Source organism: Lampetra fluviatilis, chromosome 6, assembly GCF_964198595.1.
Source record: "Lampetra fluviatilis chromosome 6, kcLamFluv1.1, whole genome shotgun sequence".
Lineage (NCBI taxonomy): Eukaryota > Metazoa > Chordata > Hyperoartia > Petromyzontiformes > Petromyzontidae > Lampetra > Lampetra fluviatilis.
The window spans coordinates 3,449,316-3,473,476 of NC_136280.1; the positions used below are offsets into that span (position 1 = coordinate 3,449,316).

Below are 24,161 nucleotides of genomic sequence, written 5' to 3' on the forward strand. Positions count from 1 at the left end.
TTTTTGCTCTCCCAGGAGTGTTAACGCTGAGCCAAATCGACAGCCCGAGACGTTAAATCAATGTCCATCGCCGTCATGCCTTTTTTTCGTGATATTTTCTCTCTTTGATACAACAACAGGAGAGCCTTACGGACAATCGAGATATTGAGTGGATTTGACTGGCAAAGCATGACCACGATGTTTTTGTAAGAAAAAGGGAATTTATAAATTTGCTTAGTGGTTGAGAATAGCTGCTCCCTTACTCCTTGGGAGGCAACCAACTCTCTTCGTGCATGCATGCACTTCTCGTGGATTGCACATTCCTGCAAAGTGTAACAGAAAAGCTTTTATAGAATTTCAGAATGAGTGCAACACAGACAGCACAGTTAGAGGAAGTACCGTTTTAAAGAAAACAGCCAATATGCCTTTGTGATATTTATCTTTTTTTTTATCAACGCTCCCCATTTCCCTTTGCAGCGGGCAGAGGGGCCATCCGATCCCAGGTGACGCAGTCTCCCAAACCAGGTCAGGAGCTCTCCACGCCGCCTGGCCTGATGGTGGGTGCACCGGCCGGCGTGCAGGCCTTTGTCGCGGCAGGCGCTGGCCATGCCCAGACACAGCCCGTCCCTGTGACGGCCATTCAGCCGGCGCCGGGGATGCCGCAGCCTGTGGCTTGGGTCTCCGTACCCCCGCCGGGCGTTCCTCAACCATCCTCTGCTCAGGCAGGAGCGCTCGTGGCCCAACAGGGGGTGGCGGCTGTGGCTGCGGCGGCCCACGCTCCACCCAGCGCCTCCAAGGTCCCCGACGTTCATCTAGTCGCCACGCCGGCGACCGCGCCTGCCAACACAATCATCGCCGCAGCTCAGGCGCCCACGGCAATGGCTGCTGCTGCCGTTACGGTCGCCACCACCGCTGCTTTTCAGCAGCCAGCCGCCTCCGCTCCAGTTACAGGGTTGAGCATTCTGCGCGGTGCCGTGCTGTCAGCTGCTCCAACCACGTCATCTGGAATGACTTCCGGTGCTGAGTCAGCTTGTCAGCCGCAGCCTTCCTCGGCAGAAGGTATAGGAATACCCTGGAATGCTTTTGTGGAATCTTTTTGGGAGGGGGGTGGGGTGGAAGTTCTGGAACGCTCGGCTTGGGAAGGGTGGGGTAAGGAGTAACGGAGCACTGGTTGGATAACCCCCTTCTCACTCGCCCCTCCTGCTGTCACGTCATACTTAACTGTGGTGCTTTACAGCCAGGCCTGGGAAAACCTGGAAATGGTTACATAATAAGAGTTTTTTATGTTACTTCATTGGTTGAAAAATAAAATGAAGGATACTATATTAAACGCTGATCACTTAATAGAGTTTTAATTCTCTGCAATTTGATAAAACAATCTTTCACCATAAAAATACATTACCTATGCATGTATTAGTAATTTAATTATTTTTTTAAATGAATTATGCAACGTTGTTACAGCTTAATTAAGTTATATGGTAGCGGTGGCCTTCATTAGAATGTTGGAGCCTCACGCACCGTTCGAAGTACATTTCTGTGTGTGCGTCACTGAAGATGGTGCAGGTGGTTTTGTTTCTGCGATTTCAGGCAAAGAAACCAGTATTCATGTGGAACAAGGCCCACAAAACATGATTGCAGATCAGCAGCAAGCCCGGGCGCCTGGCCCTGCCCAGCCCATCTTGCAACGAGCGCCGAGTGCTGTACCTGTTAGAGGTAAAACTTACAAAGGTCAGAAACCTGCTAGGCTGTTGTCTGTTTTTCAGTAGTTTGTGATTGTCTGTAAATTCAACACCCTTTTGCCTCTTCACTTACACCATTTCTATAATATTCCACACTAGTTTGTGCTGTGCTCAACTGCATACCGTAATATTCTTTCATTGGGTTTTTGTTGGTGAATTTTATTGCTTTATTTGTTACCTCCACCAGTCCCATACCAGTCCGTGCTGGAGGCAAAGAAAAACCCAATTGAAGAGCTTAAGAGATTTAGTGCCGAGTTCAAGGTGAGTTTAAACCCTATTATGCCGGATCTATCATTACTTAATAAGCATCCCGCATGTTTCCCAACTCGCGTTGATGTGAAATTTGCTCATGGATTCCGCATCGGATGTTTTGCGTCGCTTGCGCTCCTGTGTCCTGCAGCTGAATCTAAACCAGGCGGAGCCGGGCCCACAGGAAGAGCGTTCCACCCGGGACAAATCAAAGGGAGACGGTGCCGAGGCGGCGGCTGAGTGCAGCACCGGCACACAGACCACTGACACGTCTGCGTCCACGCAGGCAGCCAACAGTGGCAGCCAGACTGCAGGAAGTGCTGTGCCACAAGCAGTTGCCAGCTTGGGTACTGGCGGTGAGGTCACGGCCACTAAACCGGGGTCAGAAGGCCCGAATGTGAGCTCCGAGTCCACGCCAAAAGCAGCAGATGTTGAAGGCAGTAAAGACAAAGGGGAATCGGATGCCACAGAGTAAGCGGTGTTGTTTTTGCTTTCATCACACCAAGTTTTATATGCATTTAATAATTGTAGTCATTTTGTGCTTGCACAGCTCGGGACAATTTAATGGTTTCTCCCCGATTTGTTTTTTTCTTTCTGATTGTGTGTTCAGTTCGAAGAAGTCCAACCTAAATCCTAATGCCAAGGAGTTTGTGTTGAACCCAAGTGCCAAGCCTTTCATTCCCATGGTAAAACGCAGGAACATTTTATGACCGATTTGCAAAAAACATGAACCTTTGATATTATGCACTCAATTCTGCACTAATGTGAATCTATATGTGTGCATTGTAATTATCCATTTGCAACCGTTGTAGCACATTTAATTTGACTGGTTTGTTCATTCTAGCAATCATAATTCACAATCTACTTGAAGTGCAACATTATAATTTACAATTTGGCTTTTGTAGAATCGCCTCACGATTGCCCCATTGTAATGCATTACAATTTGTCCATTGCAATGAAGCAACACAGTTCCCATTTTGCCACATTCTCACGACAAATGTGGTTGTTACTCCGGGTAAGCAATCTCACTCTCTTGTCGCTTTACAGGTGAAGCCGGTGCCTACGCCAACCCCTCCCCGCCCACAGCAGGCGAGCCCCTCTGTGATCATGCCAGCGCCACAAGGACCGCTCTACAACCCCCAGCCCCTGGCTGCCTACCCGCCCGTCATCCCCATCAACCCTGTGCCGGTACAGCGCTTGCACCTGCTTTGCACGCATTTCGAGGCAGCATGGGTAGGCTGCAAGTGTGTGGGCTTATCGGAATGATGCCCCCTATATTTAACCATGAAAGCCTCACTGAGTCCTATGGACTTGTTCAAGGAGTGCCCTGGTTTGGAATGCCTTTTGGACAATTCCACGTTTGAATGTTTTGGCTTTTGTGTGGGGGGAAACCATAGTAGCTGGGGGGAAAAATCACCATGCCTGCCAAGTAACTCTCAAAGCTCCGCACAGGTGCATTCAACAATCCCATTGTGCTGCCATTGGTTGGCCAACTCGCAGCATGATCTACAATATCTATCTCGTATTCCCATGAAGCCTCCTATCCAAATGCTAACCAGGCTCAATTTTGCTTAGATGTTGATATCAAGGGCATTTAGGGTGCCACGGTGGTGAGATGTTGACTACCACGCCTGGTATACAGGAGGTTGTGGATTTGGTTCCGACCACTGACACTTGTATATTTGGAGTTTGCATGTTCTCTCCCCGTGTGGTCGTATGGATTTTTCTCCGTGTCCTCCAGTTTTTCTCTCCACATTTAGAAACGTGCGTTTCAGAGTATTTGGCTACAATAAATTTCCACATTTTGTTGAGCTTTAATTTGTGGCCAGGTCACAAGTGGGCCCTACCTGGTAAAATGTAACTTTTTTTTGGGATTAGCGGTGCAGCGACATGTCACTGGGGGCATCATGTCTCTGTTGTAAGGGGACAGGCGACGAGATCCATGGAATGAGCTTGTTAGTGATGGGTGACTTGTGGGCTGGGTTTGAGGCTGAGCTGTGGTGGCTTCGAATTCTGGGTATGAGCAGCCATTAAAAGGATACGTGTAGGTCATGGTGGATGGCTTTAGATGACCAAAAGGAGATGACTGGAGAATGGGTCCGTCATTCTCGGTCAAGATGGGTAGTGAAGCTCAACATTGAGCAAAAAACGAAGACATTACGTGTTTGGAGTATTTAGCATTCCTCTTGCTTATGGCTTTTGCCCTTTGACAGCCATTGTGCAGTGCTTGGGCATGTGTTGGTTGTTATGGCATAGTGTATACTGACTAATACTAACATGAAAAATGATAGCAAATGAAATGCCTTGTTTATTCCAGGCTGCCTATCAAGTGCCAGTGCCATTGAACCAGCACAAGCCGTACAGACCAACAAAAGGTAATGCTTGCAGATTGACATTGTTTAAATGGACAAGGGGGTGAGTGAATTAAAGCTGGGTGGAGCGAGGATGAAGTGTGAATGAGTGTGTAACACTAGCGACATTCTTTCCTGCTCATGCCACCCCCTTCTTGTTAACCTCTGACCCAAACAGGAACAATGCCTCAGATTCGGTCTGACCACGCGCACCCGCAGAGCAACCAGGCCATCCTACACTCTGTGTCCATGGCCACGGTGTCTGCTCCACCGCTCGGAGCTTCCTACTCCCACGCCTTCATTCCCTACAGCCCCCAGCACTACCCAAGCCAGCCCAACCTGCTTCACTACCAGCCGCTGCATCAGGTGCCGATTGGCTGCGTGCGTGAATGTGTAACCGAGTGTTGCCTGCATAGCATCTGGAAATAAGTCTATTGAGTGGCTTAGGAGAGATCAGGCATGTAACACTTAACCCCACTCGCGATTCTATGAATTTTTATGATTAGGTTCTTTATTAGATTCAAGCGTTGATTCTTATTTGTTTATTTTTTTCCCACCAATTATTTATATTCTTGTCGTAACTCGTCTGTACATACTTGTTCAGTTTAGGATGTTAAAATTAACATATTGTTTTTTTAATGTGTTGGGAATGTTATGACTGATCTCAATGAGTCATTGCATCGTGACATACCTACCGATGCTCATTTAGGAGTCACTATATAACATCAATTAAATCCTGGATTTAAATATGAGCGGTCTATACATTTATTGTGATTAAGATGCATTCTAAAAAAATAATTATCTCAGTCACGATTGACCACGCAAAAACCTCATCAATGTATCTTTCATTCAACACTTGATATGAAAAGGGTATGTAAGACGTCATCTCATTATGCAATAAATGAAGGTCTTTTCACCGAAGCGTTCAAATTCAGTGGTTTGTCTTGTACTCAATGGTGTGTGTGTGTCCGTGTCTGACAGGCGGGGGCTGTCTACCCTCCCCTCATGCAGGGGGGCTCGCGAGTGCTTGCGGCCCCCCAAATGGGGCCTGGTCAGGCCGGCCTGGTCGGGGCCCCCTCTTCGTCATCCCCTCAATACCCTCCCAATGCTGAGTCAGCGCCGCCCCCACAGACCATTTACGGTAAGGCTCACGGTACTGGCTCGCTCGCTCAGCCTTGCTTACTCGGATGGCCTGGCTAAATCGTGCTGCCGAACAGCTGTGGCAATGCCCAGTCATGCACAGGAACTGCAGGACATCATTTAGTTACAATCTTAAATCCCCATTTAATCTGCAATGATTTTTGGTTTTCTCATGTGGGGGAGCTATTGATGATGGACACTGTTAAGATTGTGGCCTTTTAAATATGACAGTTTAGAAAGGCAGATCTGACTATAGTGTGCAATTGTTCACTTTCGATTCAATCAATTACTAATGTTTTGTGATGTGATCATTAAAAGTAGTTCTTAAAAATCTGCCGACATTTTGTGATAACTTTCAATCGTGCATTTCCATCCGTTTCCGAATCCACTGCTGGTTGAAGGCCTCTCCACACTGTGTTGGTCTGACCAGCATGGTGAAACATGGTCAAACAATCCCCACGAGTGATTGGCAGTAATGTATTATTGTAACAAAAAATAAGTTTTGAACTGGAGTATCAAAAGCAAGGCTGCATGTATATGTTGAACTTCTTTCACACCGCACGTAGCCAACAGTGCTAATCGGAGGCTGTTCAAGGTTAAAGCATCTGTCGCGAGCTTAAAACACAGGTGGCAAAGTCCGTTGATGCCGTGGAGGTTTCACCGCGCTCCCTCTTGTTTGCCCAGTGTCACCGGCGCCTGTGCACCAGCACTACCCCCCGCCACACCCCGGGTCCCTGCACGCACTCACGGCGCACGCCCAGCAGGGGGCACCAACGCACGCGGCACCCAATCAACACCCAGGCGGGCAGCAGATGCCCAGCGCGATGCAAGTAAGTAGCAGGTGCAGGCACTCGCCTGGCCCGCTCCACCCTCCCCACTTACCTCGTCACTCGCCCGTTCGCTCACCCACCCAGCCACCCACCCACTCGCTCACCCACTCGCTCACCCCCGCTCTCACCTACTCGCACTGTGCGCGTGTTCATGCTGACATTGAATTGATAAACTGCTGCAGTTGCCTGGCATTGATTTGTTTAATGGAAACATCAAATTTCATTACACAGATTGAGTCACTCACTAGCAAACATGAATGTCAATGATTTTAAAGCTGTAGTAATGCAGGCAAGCAGAACAATAACTACTGAGGTTTGTATTAATGTGATTACACCAATTGGAGCTGTTCTTTTTTGTTGTTGATTTTTAGTGTTTAAAGGATGGTAGCCTGGATTACAGTTTCACATAAGTTTCAATCTTGAATAATGTAACTGGACCGATTTTACCATGCTTATTGTTTTACTTACACTGGATGTTTTTGCACTAAACCATCACTAATCCCGGTTTCCTTCTCATCGCATAATGTTTAATTTATACACAAACACTTTTCCTGTGCGTTTTTCGTTGTGCCATAAGGTTCCACTTTGCGAAAGAGATGCGGTGTTTCCTTTTTAAAGACAAATCACTACAGTCCTCCCAACAGTTCGTGCATCTCACAAATAAGCTGTGGCCTGGCCACTTGGCATGACGGTGTGATTGTTTGTGAATACAGCTCTTCACTGATCGATAGCTTTTCCTTGTAAAGCCACAGGGGGGGCAACCCCCCCACATGGGGGCCCCTCAGCAACATCAGGCGGCGGGGCTCTACCCAGGCGGGCTCATGTCGCAGGGTCCGGGTCCCCACGGGCAACCGGGTGGCTACCCGCACCCCCATGCGCACCCCCAGCACATCTACACGATCCACCCGCCACACCACGGCTACTCCAGTCCCGCAGGGCTACCGCCCAATGCGCAGGTGCGTAACGTCGCCCGCCTTGCGGACTTACTAAGGACGCCGCAGAGGCGATATGTTGACTACCTCGCCTGGTATACAGGACGTTGTGGGTTCGATGCCGACCCTGCTGTATATTTGGAGTTTGTATGTTCTCCCCGTGCTCGTGTGGATTTTTCTCTGGGTCCGTCGGGTTTTTATCTCCACATTTAGACACATGCGTTTAGAGTATTTGGCTGCAATAAACTTCCACATGATAAGCCACTTCATTGAGCTATTTCTAACTACGTGACTTTACCGAAAGAACCAAAGAGTATGGATTCTTGCAGTCACGAAAGCTTCAAATCAAGATTTGTGACCAGCTTGCTGCTGAAAAAGAGCTGCATAGCTCAGTGGGACTTACCTAGTAAAATAAACAGTTTTGCTAACGGTAACTCTGCAGTGTGAGTGGTGGAGCTACCTGTTGAAGATCGAGGTGTAAATAATGGTGTAGAGAGGTAGTAGCTAGGTTGCTCAGGAGCCTGATTATGTCAGCTTGTACGAGTGAAATCCCGGATTCAATTGTTGGAAAGGTTTGATCCCTGGAACACCAGTGGTGGTAGCATTGCAGTAGATTAAAGAAAATAGCTTCCAGTGCTCAAAGATAAAATGTCTCACCCTGGTACATGGAGAGGAAGTTCAAAGGATCTAGAGATTAATTGACTAGGTGCCTCCCCCTACCATAATTGTACAGTGCTTTGTTTTGCAAGATGAGACAAAAAGGAGCCCTTCCCTTCCATATAACTGGATGTAGTTATGTACTCTTGCTGCCAATTTTAAATTAAATGGCCGTGGTTTTTTTCTTTGCACAAAGGCTTATTTTGTGGCCGTTATTGCAGAATAACAAACATATTAACGGGAAAAATAAAGTCAAGAGATTAATAGAATAAAATAAAAAATCGAATTACAATGGGGTCAGAGTTGCCAGGCTTGTGCGTGCCTATGAGATTTGTAGCCCTGTAAGCACACGTAGTTTGTTGTCCTTCCCCGCACCTCCGATCAGCATGGTACGGTGCAAAAGAAGTTCAACATACAGGCACTCTTCTACTTACAAACGAGTTAGATTCCAGAGATCTGTTCGTAAGTCGATTTGTTCGTAAGTCCAACTTTACTCCTGGCGATTCCAAGCAAATTGTACGGTATGTACACTAAACACGGGGAATGGCTTTAAAAGTAGTTTTTTCTCCTTCTGCTGATGTATATGCCACCACCGCCATCTATTGGGCGGCGGGTTGAACTTACTTCTCTCGGTCCGAACAGGCAACTGGACATACGGACAGGTTTGTGTGTATCTCTGAAAGTTCTTAATTCGAATGTTCGTAAGCAGAAGAGTCCCTGAACACACGTACATATATACATGCATAACTACGCATCGTCGTGCCATCTGTCCCACCACAGTCGCATGCTGCCCACCCAGCGCCGGTCATGCTGATGGCGGCACACCCGTCATCCTCGGGCCACGGTGGCCCTCCAGGACCTCCGCACCCCCACCAGGGCCCCATGTCCCTTTCGGGCGTGCCCAGCATGTCCGTGTCATCCGGGGCACCCTACGCCTACATGACTCTGCAGCCGCAAGGTCAGGGTCTGTTTCGACGGTAACCTCGCTTTTTGTCTTGTATTTCGGCCTCTGTTAAATCATAAATCTAGTACAGTGATGAAAAACGGCTACATTGGGTTTTTAGCCCGTGGGCCAGAGCATAAATTGCTACCACCTAAGTTTTTCAAAACTTCAGTTGTACCCATGTAATTTTGTAAGGATAATAAGTGGATTATTTGAAAACCCACTCGATTGAAATAGTTATGACAATGCAATGCTATTTGCCACATAAAACCATTAGAACCACTGAAGTCATGCCAGCTCAGTTGGTACCAAAGCAATGAAATAACTGATCTGGCCTCATGGACCAATTGAGAAATTCCATGGTTATGATTGTACTACAAGGATATTATAGTTCTGACAACAAATTAAACTTGTGTTTTGGGCCAAGAGATTGCATGCTACGGACCTTTATGAAGGCCACGCCTTTAGCACGCTGGTCGACATTGTTAGGCAACTATAAATGGTCTTGCTTCCTGTGAGTTTTGTGCTGGTTGCACATAAAGACCTTTTTGTACTTGTGTCCTGCTGCCACTTTGTTTCCCGTAGATTTTATTTTTCTGAAGTACCGCATTTGAAAATACCGATGTTGTGGCAAGTTACTGTTTTTCAATTACACTTTATACAGTATGTTTAAGAAGTGTTGCTATTATAAGTTTAGAATAACTGTCCAAAAGGATGTAGATTGTGGTATTCTGCTGATTTTCTGTTTCTCCCTCCCACCCCCCCCCCCCTTTGACCTCATTTTAATGCAGCAGTGCAACATCCGCAGCAACAGATGCACTTTCCGCACCCAAGCAGCTGATTGGACCACGGCAGCCGACGCCCCTTCCAACAAAACAGCTGTTTGGCAGTGAACGCTATCGACTTTCCTGTGACCGACACTGACGTCTTCGGTAGACCCCAAAGCCAAGCAGCTGTTTGGCTGAGAGGAAAATCTGCTTCCCACCTTCCCTGACTACCACCGTCGTCATCTTTGCTTTTTGGAACAAGTTATACCTGCTACTTGTTTTACAGTGACAATTTTACAACGCACAGAAACACTGCGTTGGGATTCCTGTGCTGCTGGCCTACGGGTCGTTAAAGAGTGTGCAAAGCGAAAGACTGAAAATGCAGCGCTGAGCCTGCGTTGAAAGGAAACGCGGGTCCTCGTGACCGTGACCTGGACACAGAAAGCGAAGCGTAATTAATATTATTATTTCCACTGAGTTTAATTTCATTTCGTTGTGCTTGTCTATGCAGACTTGTTAAGCACCCCAACGGGTTCAGCGATCGGCAAAAAAAAGTCACTGTCCGGAGCTCGGCAAGCCACGATATCTCGCGAACACTTTGAGGTGGAAAGGAAATGGGATATAGAGACTGCAAAAGACAAGAGATTGTATTTTGAAATGTTGCACAGAACTGACTTTGGAACGAATTCCTCAGATTGAACTGTTGTGCTTGGGGCAGCTGTTGCTTTTTCAGGACTTGTGTGAGTTCATCGTTATAAAAAAAAAGTTAAGAAATTCAAAACGATAATATGCAACAGCAACGAAAAAATTTCAACAAAAAGAAATGTGCAGCCTAACGGACTGTTTTTTTTTTTGCTGCTGCAAGAGTGCAATGGGAACTTTCTACATGCCGCTCTTGTGATGAAACAAAATTTGAAGAGGAAAAAAACCCAACAACAAACGGGGCAGAGCGTGAGGACCGCGTGGCCTGGCCCTACGCGGGTGAATCGTGTCTTCCTGACGCCACTATGCAGACACTGCGAGCCGAGGCATGGGCCAATCCCTCGCCGAGCCACCTCAGTCCAACCACTTCCGCCGCAGGGCAGACTGCTGGCTCGCGTTTGTGGCACTGACGGGCGGGGCGTTGTTACACTTCACCACGAGGAATCGTTTGAGCTTTCCAGGACAAAAAAAAAGATAAAACAAAAAAAATACAAAAAAAAGTTAATAATTTTAATAAGAATTCTTTGTAAAACAAAAAAATTCAAAAAAATAAAAAAAAGTTTATATCAAGCCTGTGTTCATGTTTATGTTGTGTACATGCATTGGATACTTGAGTTTTCTTTCTGATTGTTTTAAGCGACTGTTTTTTTTCTTGATTCATCGCAAAAATGACTCCCTTTTGGTCTTGTGTTTGCAAAATGATTGTGTATGCGGTGAAATGTGTGAGCCTCGTGTAACTTTCAACCAGTTTAAGACCAATTGTGTTGGTTTTTATTTAACCTGGTGGCCGCCCATTGGGATTTTTATTACACCCTACTAGATTCCCGTGTTAGAACAGGAACCATTCTTAAATTTAGCAAAATTATGAATTGCTTAAGCACCCCAATGTCAGACCCTCTTAATAAAGTCGTCACTCGGTGAGGGTTTCCCAAATACATGACATGGTACTTGTGGATAATATAGTTTGAGGTTCGAGTTTGTGGCACTTGAACATTAGGTGAATGTAGCCCTTTTAATTGTGCAGGCAGTATGTTAAAATATTATTGGTATTTACCTGATCCAATTCACGTATCTTTTGAGTTTTAGGGATCGATTTGAATTAATTGTTTTGAACTCATTCTCCACTAACCGTTAAAAGCCTTGTCCACTCATTGCATTTACATATTTCCCAGTTTTTGAACGTCTCTGCCCTTTTTATGTATTATTAATGTTAAAGGCACAGACAGAATTGCCATTGACCACACTAACAGCATATTTTTTTTATCTATTCAGATTGGGTGTGCTGTGTTACAGAATGGTGGGATTGGCGAACGCACCGGAGTAATTGCCACAAGCCTCGAGGAAATCTGAGGATGAGACAAGGGAGCCACTGCCGAAAAATCCTCTAGAAATAATACAAGTAAAACAAAGGGATTTCTTGGCACAGCAAGTGTGGACTCTATTCCATCTATTGCATTTGTATGTGGGATAGAGTGCTGCCCCTTAAAACATGTGTGTTTTATACAGCTGCTCCGGTTTCTCCCAGGTGGATACAAAATAATTGGCTAAAAACATCTCCCTGTGTATTGTAGATAGTGTAGTGTTGTGAGATGCATTTCTGCTGGAATGACACCACGGTGTATAAAAGCACTTTATTATAAAAGCACCTTATTATAAATGGCACCTGTTGGATTTTTTTCCCCCACAGAAAAAGCCAGGATGGAAGATGGGAAAAACGGAGTTTTCTGGACCTATCGAGGTCCACAAGGTCACCCATAGGATTGTCAGTTGGGTCACCTTGAAAGCCACGGTTAAAATATGATTGCATGGTGATGAATATTTTAAAACGAAACATGAGTTCATGTGCTGCTGCTTGAGCGTTGTGTTTGTCCTGCATCTCGTGCAAAAAAAAAGAATCGTGCTATGTGCATTGGTGAAACCTAAAGGGCGGGCAGATTTAAAATACACCTGAAGTTCTGGCATTGTGAACCTCACTAAACCAGCCACCGAGCAATGTATATCCAGATGTGGCCTGTTGTGCCACTTAACAGATTCGTTTTCTCACAAACAGGCAGAGAGAGATGACTTGTTTGAGTATTGGAACCGTGCATCCTGGGCCTTGATGCCAGTCGACCTTTACATTGGTGCGAATCCCGATCCCATGCATGGGTGTGTTGTCTATCGGTTACACTTGTAACTGATACCGTTGCCTGTTCAAATTCCTCACCCTGGTCTACAAATCCCTTCGTGGTCTCGCCCCAGAATATTCTGCCACGCTTGTATCTTTCTGTGTGCCTTCTCGCCCCCTTCCGGTCTCAATAATTGCCGTCTCTCTTTCTCCTCGCACTCATTCCACGCTTTCGCTTTTTTTCGCTGGCTAGTTTCCTCTCTGCACTAAACTCCCTTATTTTCCCCGAGCTCACCCCAAACACCCCTTAATCTCTCCCCCTCATAACCACCACCGTTTTATTTCTTCATATTCTCATGGCTTTCACTCATTCCCCATTCATTCAATACATCATTTACTCTAATCAATTTTGCTTTCAGCAAATTCACGCATCACAGATTTCCTCCCCCATTGCTTCCTCATTTCATTCACCGCATCTCCACCATTACATGCATGTGTACTATTGTTCATTCTGTGTAAGGCGCCTTCAATAAGGCGCTATGTAAATTATTTTAAGATCAGATACATGTGGGCTATTCAAAATTGTCGACGGATGCTGCCATTCACTGTGAAATACTAAATGAAACATGCGCGTGAAGACGCAGAATGAATTGCAATTAGTTGACGAGAGACCAATCGCCCAGCACACAACCCAGATGGCGTATGCTGCATTTACAGAGCACTTGCACAGTGAGTGGCTAATGTGATATGAAGCTGAAAATCAACCAAGCAATGAATGGCCTGAACGGTTTCAAATGTGCCTTCAGTGCTCGATAATATATCGCTAAATTAAAAAGCACGGTTTTTGGATGCAGCAATTGTGACGAGTGAAAATTCTGGGATAATTTTTTTGATTTGTCGATAGTTTTTCATCCATGACTTGGCGAAGTCGGCATTTTTTTTAAAGATGCACACATATGCAAATACTTTTTACGCATTGTTTCTTTACAGAGACCAAGTACACACTAAAACATTTTTTTTGTTTTATTTACCTTCAGCATAGCGGTAAAAAATTTAAAATAAAATATACTTTTCTTAATCCCATTTAAATGGAATAAATAATCTTAAAAGTTAGCACAAAGGAGGTAACACTTTCTGTAAATCATAAACATTGTTTATAAAAATATAGGCTGATACATACTAATAATAAAATGAAAGTGGGCATAATTTTGTGTGTGTAAACTGTCTTCCATAGTCAAAAAGTTTTGAAAACTTTGTTTCCACGTGGGAAATGCCTTGTCCCTTGTACGTTAATACCACAGCGAGACGCTTGTACAATTTTGGTTAAAGTTCACGGTGCTACATTAACTTTTACGTTCTCAAAACGTTTTGACCCGTGTAAGAATGCTTGGGCAATTGACAATATGTATACACGTTGGGATTGGTAACAATGCCTTCAACGTGTGCGCAATGTTCACATGTACCGTATTTATGTAGTGTTGGTTGCTGCGTGTGCAAACCTTTTTTTCTTAATAACGTTTTGGTTTCAAAGTTCGTTAAAATTTTGCCCATAATCCACAAGTTCCGAAAGTACATGCTTTTATCATTATTCACGGGACTCCTCCCTTTTGTGTGTGCCCCGTGCGTTTATGAAACTGCTTGCCAACAGTACACGCTTAATGCTGCTTTGATTTGAAGGGACAGAAAAGTTTTCGGCGTCACTCGTACGTCCGTGCCATCCACAGAACCGCTGCCGATCGTGAAAACGATTGAAAATGTCGGGTCGCCCGCGGGGGAGGTTGCGCTGCAGTGCATCCCTTCTCTCGCCCTCGTTTCCTCTGGGTGCATTGGGCTCGCAACCCCGGGGGGGTGGTGGGGGGGGTCAATGAAAATCTGCGCACCGAGCCGAACGAAACCAACAACAACACTTGGAATATAAATAAATGTACATGGGTTTTTTTTTTGACTGTTTTAAAGGATTTAAGTGAATTCCAAGTGAAAGATAAACACGCTTACCCAACCGCCCCCCCCCCCCCCGCCTTCAAGGCCCTTATGCGCTCACGCTTTGTATTTAAAGCATTCAACTTCCAAAGAACTCGTTCAAATGTCGAAAAAAAGTAATTTGACTTTAAAATTACCCAGAGTGCTTATTGCAGGTTTGTGTTGAAGGCCCCCCAGCGTTTGGCCGTTGTCGTGGTCCAACCCTGACATTTCCAATCGTTAAATCGCAGCGTAAAGTGACTGAAGTTAAGAAATATAAATAGCTGGAAAGCGTCCTAAGATTTACCTTGTGCAGAATTCCGCATGGAATGAGTTGAAAACACCTGAAGCATTCACAAGCGTGACTTAACGCGGCAGTGGGGGGGGGGATAATAAAAAAAAACAGTTCTCTGCGTTAGCGATGAAATGGCATAATTCACCTCTGCGGCGGCGGGGGGGGGGCGCGGGCGCTGTTTGAAGCGCTACATTGATTTGTAAGACCTTAATGCTTACAGTGACTACAATCAAAATAACGAAAAGACACGTTGGACAGCGACAATACTTAAATACGTCCCCACTGCATCAGTGCTGAGCAATGCCGCTGCATAATACGTAATCTATAAACTTAAGACTATACAAAGCATTTTTTTAATTGAGTTCGTATATTTTTTTCTTTTTAAATGTTTTCTTTTGTCTCTCTGTTTACAAGATATTTGTTAAAATATATTTTAATGGCAGTGCTTTGTAAAATGACGATGGTACACAATTTACTTTATTAAATAGGACGCGGTTGCACACCTCCAAATGAAATGAGCCTCTCATTGACTTGATCTACAACAGCACAAGTGAATAATGCTGATTTTTTTTCTTATATATTATCTAGAACAAAATTAAACAGTTACTCAGGACATAGCAAAAGAGAAGAAACGTGCTCGCTGTTGACATCGTAGCATGTGATCATGAAACCGATATTCCAACTTGGCAAATATCCAGACCCAACAATAAATCTGAAAGTAGCTTCATAACGGGAGTAGGTTTTTCTTAACCTTTTTATCCAATTCAACCTTTAGCAAAAAAAAATTGCCAACATTTCAACAGCCGCTGGAATTGTTTAAACACATGCAGGGTGTCCATAAAGGGATGCATTTTGAAATTATTCGAGATGGCGGTTTTCATGAGAATATAACGGCACGCGCGCACACACGAGCTTGATTCTCCTAAACGTCCGTGTCCGCCAGGCGCTGATGATTTTTTTGACGATGAGATTCTGAGATTGCATCTTTGAAGTTGAAAAACTTTTGTCGGTTGTGTTTTTTTTAAGGCCTCTGTTATCTACTCTTGCAGATCAGTCGAGCATTGCAGCATTTTGGCAAAAACGCCTTTACGTTTCGTATAACCACAGCACTCAATAACGCAGTCCTAAACTGCCGTGTGTAATTATTTAATCGTACATAATACCTTTATGGACATTGTGAATGTATAGCGGTTGTGTTTTTTTTTGCCCTGCCCATTAAGGTTGCTGGCCTGGCTGTTTGGATTACAGGAACGAAATCGAGAAACTACCACCGTGGACTTCGAGCAAGACACATGGTTCGGGTGAGTCCCACGTAATGCGGAGGAAAATAAATTGAAAGCAGCTAACACCCCATCTACTCTGCTCTGTTTCACACACACACGTTCCGACTTTACGTTTAATGAACACAGGTTACAGTACTTTCGTGACCTTAATACTGTTTAACAGGAGCAGCTTTAAACATTGAGGCAAAATGTTCATACATTCAGTATTTCCTATAAATACAGCATTGTATGGGTTACCCTTTTTTTTTAAAGGAAAACAAAAGTTAAAATTCACCGGTGATTCGATTGCATTAATTATACGGTTAGGTGGCGAATAACATTTAGTGGAGCCACGTTAAAAGTCTTTTGCGTTGGAATTTGTCACCTTGCACAAAATTCCGTGTGGTGTTGTCAAGGTTTTAATCGGTAATACTTTTCAAAATGTCAGTTTTTTTTTATTCCCTACAAACTTTGAAATATTCCCGAGAACTTTGAGGTAACCAGTAATTGCGACTTTGCCTATGACGTCAATAGTTTATTTTTAAAATTACGAAATTATTTACGATCCTCTGATTTTCCTTTTGTTTTCGGACAACAAAGGATGGGCTTGAAAAGCACTTAAGCAAGCAAAGCTCAGGACTTCCTGCGATTTGGCCCAAGTCTGTTCTGCCTGGCTGCTCTGCAAGCTGGTGAGCGCTTTCACATTCAGGGTAAGTTAAGAGGCTATAAATGTGCAAAGGTTTTTTTATCTCACAAATCTGCGGAACATACATTTCTGGGACTGAACGCTTGACACAGTTAAAAGTGGAAACTCATCAGGACTGTGTATCCATGATCTGGCAATTAATGGCACACATTGCAGAGGAAGCGTCTAATTTGTATCTCTTTTTTAATCATGCTGTGTTTAAGGGGACATAACAACCTTGAGGCCCTTTATAGAAAATATCAGCATTTCTCTCACTCTTGGCTTATATAAGTGGTTATGGTATTTTTAACCCCATCTGACTAAACTGCCACCCCCTTCGGTTGTAAGTGCAGTTGCCTACAGCAACTGGCCAAAGCACAACTGCTGCTGCTACGTTTGCATTTTTTTTTACTTGGGAGTGTCTTGGTTGCACGAAGGACAAAAAAAACTGGGCAAAATAGACGGGCCAATGCAGAGAAGAGGCTGCGGCGCGTGAACGCGTGCACGTCTGTGTCATACGTTACCTGCCATCCTCCAAAACCTCCAGCACTTTTTGACCCTCCGGGCACACTGAGAAGGTATGTGCAAACAAATATCACTTTCACCGGGAGTGATTCCAAGAGAGCAATTTCCACGGTGGTTTGGTGAGATCGTTTGTGAGAAATCAGTACAAAAATCATGTAAAAAAAAATCCCGATTTTTTTTTTGTTTTGTTTATTAATAGCACTGAGCCCAACTCCAGGCCAGTGTTCGCTTTGTGTTGAGTGAATGCTTCGTGAAAGTAAATAAGCCAATGAGAGTCGGGGGTTCCAAAAATAGCACGTTCTTTTAAAAAGCTTCGCTTGGCATCTGTCACCACACAGCACTGGTTACCCAGTGGCATCACACCACAGTACTTGTCAGTGGAACGCATCGCACCACGTATAATACTGGTCGCCTGGGGCACACATTACATGACGTTAGCACTGGTTACCAGGAGCCTTGCACCACATAGGACTGGTCGCCTTTGGCACTCGTCACCAGCAGCGTCACACCACACAGTACTTTTTGTCGGTGGCGCACATCACATGGTGCAGCAATTGTTGTGGGGAGGCGCAGGGCCGGTGACCAGCGGCGTTCCACGACGTTTTCCGTCGGCGGTGCACGTCACATCGCACGTTGGCCGCCTGTGGCGTGCGTCACACCACGTAGTATTGATTGTCCGTGGCGCGTGGCCGTCCCGGCGAGTGCGGCTCCGGCTCGCGCTGCGCCCGCGAGCTGTGGCGCCGCTGGAAGAGCTCGCGGAACCTGGCGGGGTCGAACGTGCGCAGGAAGGTGACGCCACCCTCCTTCCTCCGCTCCGACATGAACACCGTCGTCTGAGACACGCTCCGTTGCTGGGGGAACGCCCCCATGGCGGCGGCGGAGGCGGTGGCGGCGACAGCAGCAGCGGTGGTGGCGGCCGACGGCCGGGTGTGCAGTTGTGGCCGGCGCAGGTCGCCCTCCGAATTCCACCGTTGGGTGCGGGGCGCGCGCATGGGCGTCTGGATCGGGGTCTGGCTACGAACGCTGATCGCCTCTGTTGGGGGGGAGGGGTGGGGGGGAGGAGGGAACGGATTCGCGGGCAGGATTACAAGGGCAGCATCATCGCCGACGTTCAACGGACAAGGGCGGGGTCACAGGGTGTGGGGGTAAAGGGACTCATTTCACATGTTTCCATGTACACAACGTGGCGGGGAGGGGAAATCGGAACATTCTGTCGATATTTCTCCTGCAGCAGCGCCAGCAGCGCGCATTCATATCAATGCAAAACCATGCCTCTTCAGCTGACCGCAGCGTCCATTACAGCGACTCGATCACAGAAATGGAAGCATCACAAAGAGAAAGGCTGCAAGCAAAGCAACAACAACAAAAGGAAAGTGAGCAGCCGGAGAAGAAGCCTTTTTCGGGGGGGGGGAGGGGTGGTTTGGGAGGACGACAGGCAGGCGCATGCACGTGCGGACTTACAAATAATCATTAGCTCCTAAGGGGAGGCTGGCATGAGCTTGTGAGTGGATTGGCAAGCGGTGGTTGGCATCGGACACGGGTGAGGCTTTAGTGCCTGCTTTGGCGACGCCTGCGGAGGGGCACAGCACACAACGAGTGGCCTCAGCAGGGCCTCGCGTTGCTCTCTCGCCCCCCCCCCCCCGCGCGTTGGGGTCGCGCGACGCGAGCGAGCGTCTCTCGTGCGAACCCGGGTGTTAGTGCCAGAGACAGGCAGAGGGAAAGAAGGGGGTTAGTGCAAACGGGACTTGCGTGAGAGGGGGGTGGCGCCCGATTCGATGGTGCGTCGCACTCGGATCCCAGTTGTCGCAGCTCTGTTGGGGTTTGTTTTGCTGCTGCTGTTATTGTTAGCCCGAGTGTCGTCTCACCGCGGAATTAATGCGAGCAAATCGTGGCTGCCGGCCACAGATTATGCCTCCTCCGGGGCACAAACACCTCGCATCCATCTCTCCCGCTTGAGCAGGGCTCACTTTGTGCCGTCATCTCAAACCCAAATACATTGAACGTTTTATTTATTTTCTGGTTGCACATGCTTCCTTTTAATTTGTTTTGGAATTTTTGTCAGGTCCCATCATAATGAGTGGCAGGCCTCGTGCCCGATCCCCTCGCCCTGGGAACTGATGAGGGATTCTACCTGCAGTTGGCACGAGTGTCCACGTCCTGACTCTCACTAATATTTTCCCCTCCCCTGCCCCCCCCCCATCCTTCAGAAGTGACTTGGACACGAGCTTCTGGTCCCCGCACATGGATTGCCCCTCTGACTTAAATATATAAAATCGCAAATGCCACTGGCGGAAACAACTTTTTTTAATTAGTACCCAATCGTGGTGCTCTTGACATGATGGCAGTTAAGAAATGACTGCTCGCCATGCTTGCTGGATCCTGAAAAGGCGCCCATATCCCCCAGATTGATACCTTCACGTTTTCGAGCTTCGAACCCCGGAGAAACCAGGCGAGTTAAACCCAGCCATGTTCTCGCCCACGCACACCACAGCCCATTGCCTGGCTCTAGTCTGGCTATACAGTCCTTTGGTCCTGTAACCCAGCAATGACCCAGAACTGGTACACAAGTCATGAGTTGGCAATACAATCACCCATTATGCAACCACCTTTTTTACTTTTTCCATTTTGCCAACGCTGGGCATCGGTCTGAAAAACCAAAGGAGAATTCGGGTTGCCAGGATGAATGCGACAGTGGCATTCTGTTGGTAGAAAACTACACAATGCCACTGTGTCCGTCACCGGCATTCTAGATCCCCGTCAGCCTTGTCGCCCAGCGTGATTCACCTCCATAGTCGGGTTTTCCCGGGGAATTTGCGTAAATGTTAGACCTTGGGAGCCGACGCGGCAAGCGACGGTGGCAGCGAGCGGCAGTGGGGGGGGGCCCTCACCTTGCGCGCGTGCCACGTAGCGCGACAGCGTGACGCTGTCCCCGATGCCGCCGGACTCCAGCGGAATGGGCTCGGTCTGGAAGCGCTCCAGCATGGCCGCCACGCTGGGGAAGCAGAGGTGCTGCACGCGGCAGCAGCCGTTGTCGCTCACGGACAGCCGCAGGTGCTGGGGTGGTTGTGAGAGTGGGGGGGGTGGTGGCGGAGACGCAAGGGGGAACGGGACAGAAGGAGCAGACGGTTCAAGTGAGCGCCATGGAAGGAGCGAGCATGCTCTGGTGGTGGGCACGCGGGGAAAGAAAAAAATTCGAGCAAGTGGCATCGCCGAGCTAAATTGGTAAACGTCTGCAGCCTGCAATTTAATTTTGCACGTAGGTGGAAAGAGATCGAGGAAGGCATTTTCGGTTCAAGCGTTCTTCACTGTCGAGTGTGCGTTTTCAAACCTGCTAGCAGTGTGCTCGCTGTGATTGGGAGTCGCTTGAAATTCGAGCACTGTGTTGTCAATAATCACATCCCTGCTACATTAGCGATTCCTGGTATCGGCGAACAAGAAACCATTCAATGGACCGTGCTGACCGCAGGAGTTGAACTTGCTGTTTGCCACCCCCTGCCCCCCACCCCCTGCCCCCCTACCACGCCGAGCTTGAGCAAACCTCGTCGGTGATGGCTTATTATTGTCACCATCTCATATTAAAAAGAACAAACCCTCACCAACCTTGGCACGGCCCTGGTAGTTGAAGGTGAGCACATACTCCCCGCGCCGCGTCTCGCTCTCGCGCACCAGGAAGAGGCCGTGCCGCTCCTCCCCGCCCGTGAGCACCAGCTGTACCGCCTTGAGGCGCGACAGCGTGCCGTGGAACCACGGGCACTCCGACAGTGGCCCGTTGCAGTCCTGGGCGCCTGCGGTGACACGGGGGGAGAGAGGGTGGGGGGTGGACAACGCAACGGGCATCTCTGTGAGCGGACGGGGCGAGAGAGATTACGCCCATTGCAAGAGATGGGGGCGGAGGGGGGAGGCCCGATTACCGCTGTCGAGTGCACAGGCGGTGCAATTACGCTGGGGTCCACAGGCCGGAGGGGCCCAGGTGACGGGCTATGAAGAAATGCAACATTGGACGAAGAGGGGGGGCGGCGCTTGCGCCTACCAAGCCGTGCCAACGGCGATGAGACCCACGTGCAGGGGGGGGGGGGGTAGGGGGGCCTGTGGTGATCAGCACGGGGAAAAGTGACACCCGTGTCGCCTAACGCAACCCCGTGCCAGTTTCCGCGTGCGCTGCTCCCTCCTGCGATCTACGTTGCGTCACGACGTGCCGTGGGGGGGGGGAGTCTCTGGGACCCGGGTCGGTGGCTTCGTGGCTTCGTGGGGGGGGGGGAGGTACCCGCTTCACGAGCTTCTAGATTTTCACGTTTCCAAGTAAAACGAACGAACGAACGGGTGCAGACTGTCTGAACTCATGTAATGTGGGCAGTGTGTTTTTATTACAATTTAATTTTTCCATTTAAAAGCCAGCCCCAATTCAATGCACGCAGCAGGCGTTTTGTGGGTTGCCAGACATTGGCTGATTAGTCATCGCGCTGAGTAACCTTCACATCAGGTTGCGGGGCCCTTTGCCACTCTCGTAAGCCTGAAAAAAAGGCCTCTCCGCGAGTCTCCTCCCCTTACCAACCGTCGCTTTTTCTTCGGCCACCCTTCCGTCACCCATCCCACAATGGCACAAAACCTACAGTGTTGTGGATTTTCTTCAAACCCCCTGCCCATCTGCGAGATGATCGCTCGCGCAACTCTTTGCAGCGCTTTCGTAGCCGCGGCGAATACCTCTCCCCCACCCCCCACCACCGCGCGACACGTGTGCGTTTGTCGCGTGGGTCTGTCTGGCAAGGATTTAAATTTAAGGTCAGATCTTCGCCGTCGTGTTTGACAGGCCGGGTGGGTGCCCTAAGGTAGCGTCGCCTCGTTTGCGACACTCCCGTGCGTGACGCAACACCACGGGCGTTCGCCGGGAAACGCGATAAGAATCCGACACGTACGTCCGTTCCTTATCACCTTCGCATTTTGAATCCAGAAGCGATTGCGGAACATCGCCGCCGCAGGGCCTGGCGTGGGCGTTTGTAAATGTGTGCTTCGGGTTTTGATCATCTGCACGTTTCTGCTGTTAAAAAAAAAGATTTTCCGGAGCTGCGTGCCAACGCCATAGGCAATCGTGCACCGGCTATAGAATGTATTACTTCAATGAATGTTTTATCCACAGTGGGATCGTTGTCTTCATCGGCCTGCGAGATACCGGCACATGGAGGCCGAACGTTTTGTGTTCCAGCATAAATATTGTGGATGTTGTGACCAGGGCAGCATATGCTCACCTCCGAAAAAAGGAATTGCGATCTGCCTATAAGAGCCAGTACAGCAAGTAGGCTAGACAGTTTTCTTTTTGTCACCCCAAGTCCCTCTCACGCGCACAAGATAGGTACTGAGATTCAGAGATGGTTCATGAATAACCATATTATCGCTGTATCATCATCGTCACTTTTCATCAGTACGTTATCGAGCGAAGAGAGGTGACAGCTTTTAAAGTGACCCCTGAGATAAAACAAGAGTTAATGGCCCGTAAAAAAAGGCATGTCACAGAGTTTTGTTTTGAATCGTTCAGTTCTGAAAGCTGCTCTTGGGGTTTTTTCCACCCCTCTCTCTTGATGGCGGTTCGAGCGACGATCAGGGGAAATTCCACTAGCAGTGGCGCTCGGAGAATTCTCCCACGTCAAGCCGCGCGGGCGGCACGCACGATTGTCACACGGGACCGAGGGGGGGGAGTCGCAACGCAGAGGCTCGTGATCTCGGGTTCGTTCTTTGTCATTTTTCCACCCATCGCTCACTTCCCTCCTTGGTCACAAGTGCTCAGAGAACGTTGCTGGAAGCCCGGACGTTACGGTTTCTTCTCGGTTCCTCTGCCGCTTATTTATTGTCAAATAATTTTAATGGCAACGTGAATAAACGGTCATTCATTTTGCCAATAGAGGACTGCAAAGCTTGGGCAATTGGCAGCGCCGGCTCACCGCCTGGCTGCTGCCTTGCAGCTCATCAGTGGTTTCTTGGCGATTGCGAGATGTGATTTGCATGAATGATGACGGAGTTATTTAAATATAAAACGAAAACATTAAACATTTCCACGAACTTGCTGCTTGGCCAGAACTCTTTTCGACTTAATGTCTGTCAGCCCAAGGGTTCAATGCCAAAATAAATAGAACGCTAAACAATAGGGTTTGTACAAACACAAATAAACATGAGCGGTTCGGGAAAACATCAAGTTAATTTCGCTGTAATTCCGCTCTGGTTTGTACCTTTACCCAACCATCATCCTCCTGGGCTTGAAAGCCGCCCCCTGTGTTGCTCATGAGTTGAACGATCTGCACGCATCTGTATTCCCTGAGCGTTATTGATGAATGTCTGCTGAAGCTAGTAAGCGAGCATCCCGTGTCTGACTGAGTGACAAAGTCAATGAATAAATGAGCGAATTAATGGGCGACAGTAAAGCAAATATTAGTGAGTGAGTGATTGAGTGAGCGAACGGGTAAGCGACCATATGAGAAAGTGAATGAATGAGTGAGCGGGTGACGGAAGGAAGAAGCAACAGTGATTGAGAGTCATTGAGTGAGCGGGTGATTGAACGAATTAAGCATTCGCACAAGAGAGCGAGTAACACATTTTAGGGTGACTGGAGGGTGACTGCAACTACGCAAGCTAGTGACTGAGGGAGCAAACAAGTGTGCGAGCGACGTGCGGGTGAGCAAGCGTGCGAGCGTCGCGCGGGCCGGTGCACTCGCCTGTCGCCATGCTCGTGTCCATCGCGCCGGAGGCGATCATGGGTAGGAAGTGCGTGGGCTCGGGGCCCTGGCCGTGCACGGGCGCCCGGGGTGGCACCTCTGGTGGGGCGCCGTCCACGAGGCAAAAACGGGAGCCGCCGCCGTCCCCGTCGAGGCTGCGCGGACGGGCTGTCCTGTGGCTCCCGGAGCCACCTGAGCGAGGCACACGGCGGAGAACAACGCGGTGACGGGACCGTCCCTCCGACGGGAGGGCGTTAGACATCGCCGGCAACGAGGTGGGCTTTGTATCCTAAGCGAGGGATTCTCCAAGCTCGCAACACTGACCCCCCCCCCCCCCC

The 24,161-nt window shown here is 48.0% G+C and overlaps 2 protein-coding genes across 11 annotated transcripts in view; one reads left to right on the forward strand and one right to left on the reverse strand.

Moving 5' to 3' along the window:
• LOC144933051 (ataxin-2-like protein) overlaps positions 1-10,841 on the forward strand; it is a 30,968-nt gene extending 20,127 nt beyond the window's left edge. Inside the window, exons 10-23 of one of the 7 annotated variants that reach the window (XM_078857525.1) lie at positions 457-1,038; positions 1,567-1,707; positions 1,906-1,979; positions 2,119-2,438; positions 2,578-2,653; positions 3,015-3,155; positions 4,285-4,342; positions 4,497-4,684; positions 5,300-5,459; positions 6,143-6,288; positions 7,020-7,244; positions 8,658-8,854; positions 9,406-9,450; positions 9,612-10,841. In XM_078857525.1, the coding sequence (XP_078713651.1) occupies positions 457-1,038; positions 1,567-1,707; positions 1,906-1,979; positions 2,119-2,438; positions 2,578-2,653; positions 3,015-3,155; positions 4,285-4,342; positions 4,497-4,684; positions 5,300-5,459; positions 6,143-6,288; positions 7,020-7,244; positions 8,658-8,854; positions 9,406-9,450; positions 9,612-9,744 (2,486 nt within the window). In that variant the 3' untranslated portion in view covers positions 9,745-10,841. The remainder of the gene's footprint in view (positions 1-456; positions 1,039-1,566; positions 1,708-1,905; positions 1,980-2,118; positions 2,439-2,577; positions 2,654-3,014; positions 3,156-4,284; positions 4,343-4,496; positions 4,685-5,299; positions 5,460-6,142; positions 6,289-7,019; positions 7,245-8,657; positions 8,855-9,405; positions 9,451-9,611) is intronic. The other 6 variants (XM_078857527.1, XM_078857526.1, XM_078857532.1 and 3 more) reach the window with 6 other exon arrangements.
• Positions 10,842-13,458: 2,617 nt separating this feature from the next.
• Positions 13,459-24,161, reverse strand: part of LOC144933053 (SH2B adapter protein 1-like) — a 78,121-nt gene continuing 67,418 nt past the window's right edge. For 3 of the 4 annotated variants that reach the window (XM_078857533.1, XM_078857535.1, XM_078857534.1), the window contains exons 7-10: positions 23,824-24,015; positions 20,723-20,907; positions 20,011-20,176; positions 13,459-18,155 (exon numbers count right to left, since the gene is read on the reverse strand). In XM_078857533.1, coding sequence (XP_078713659.1) covers positions 17,776-18,155; positions 20,011-20,176; positions 20,723-20,907; positions 23,824-24,015 — 923 coding nt within the window. In that variant the 3' untranslated portion in view covers positions 13,459-17,775. Of the gene's footprint in view, positions 18,156-18,583; positions 18,693-20,010; positions 20,177-20,722; positions 20,908-23,823; positions 24,016-24,161 lie in introns of all 4 variants that reach the window. The other variant, XM_078857536.1, reaches the window with a different exon arrangement.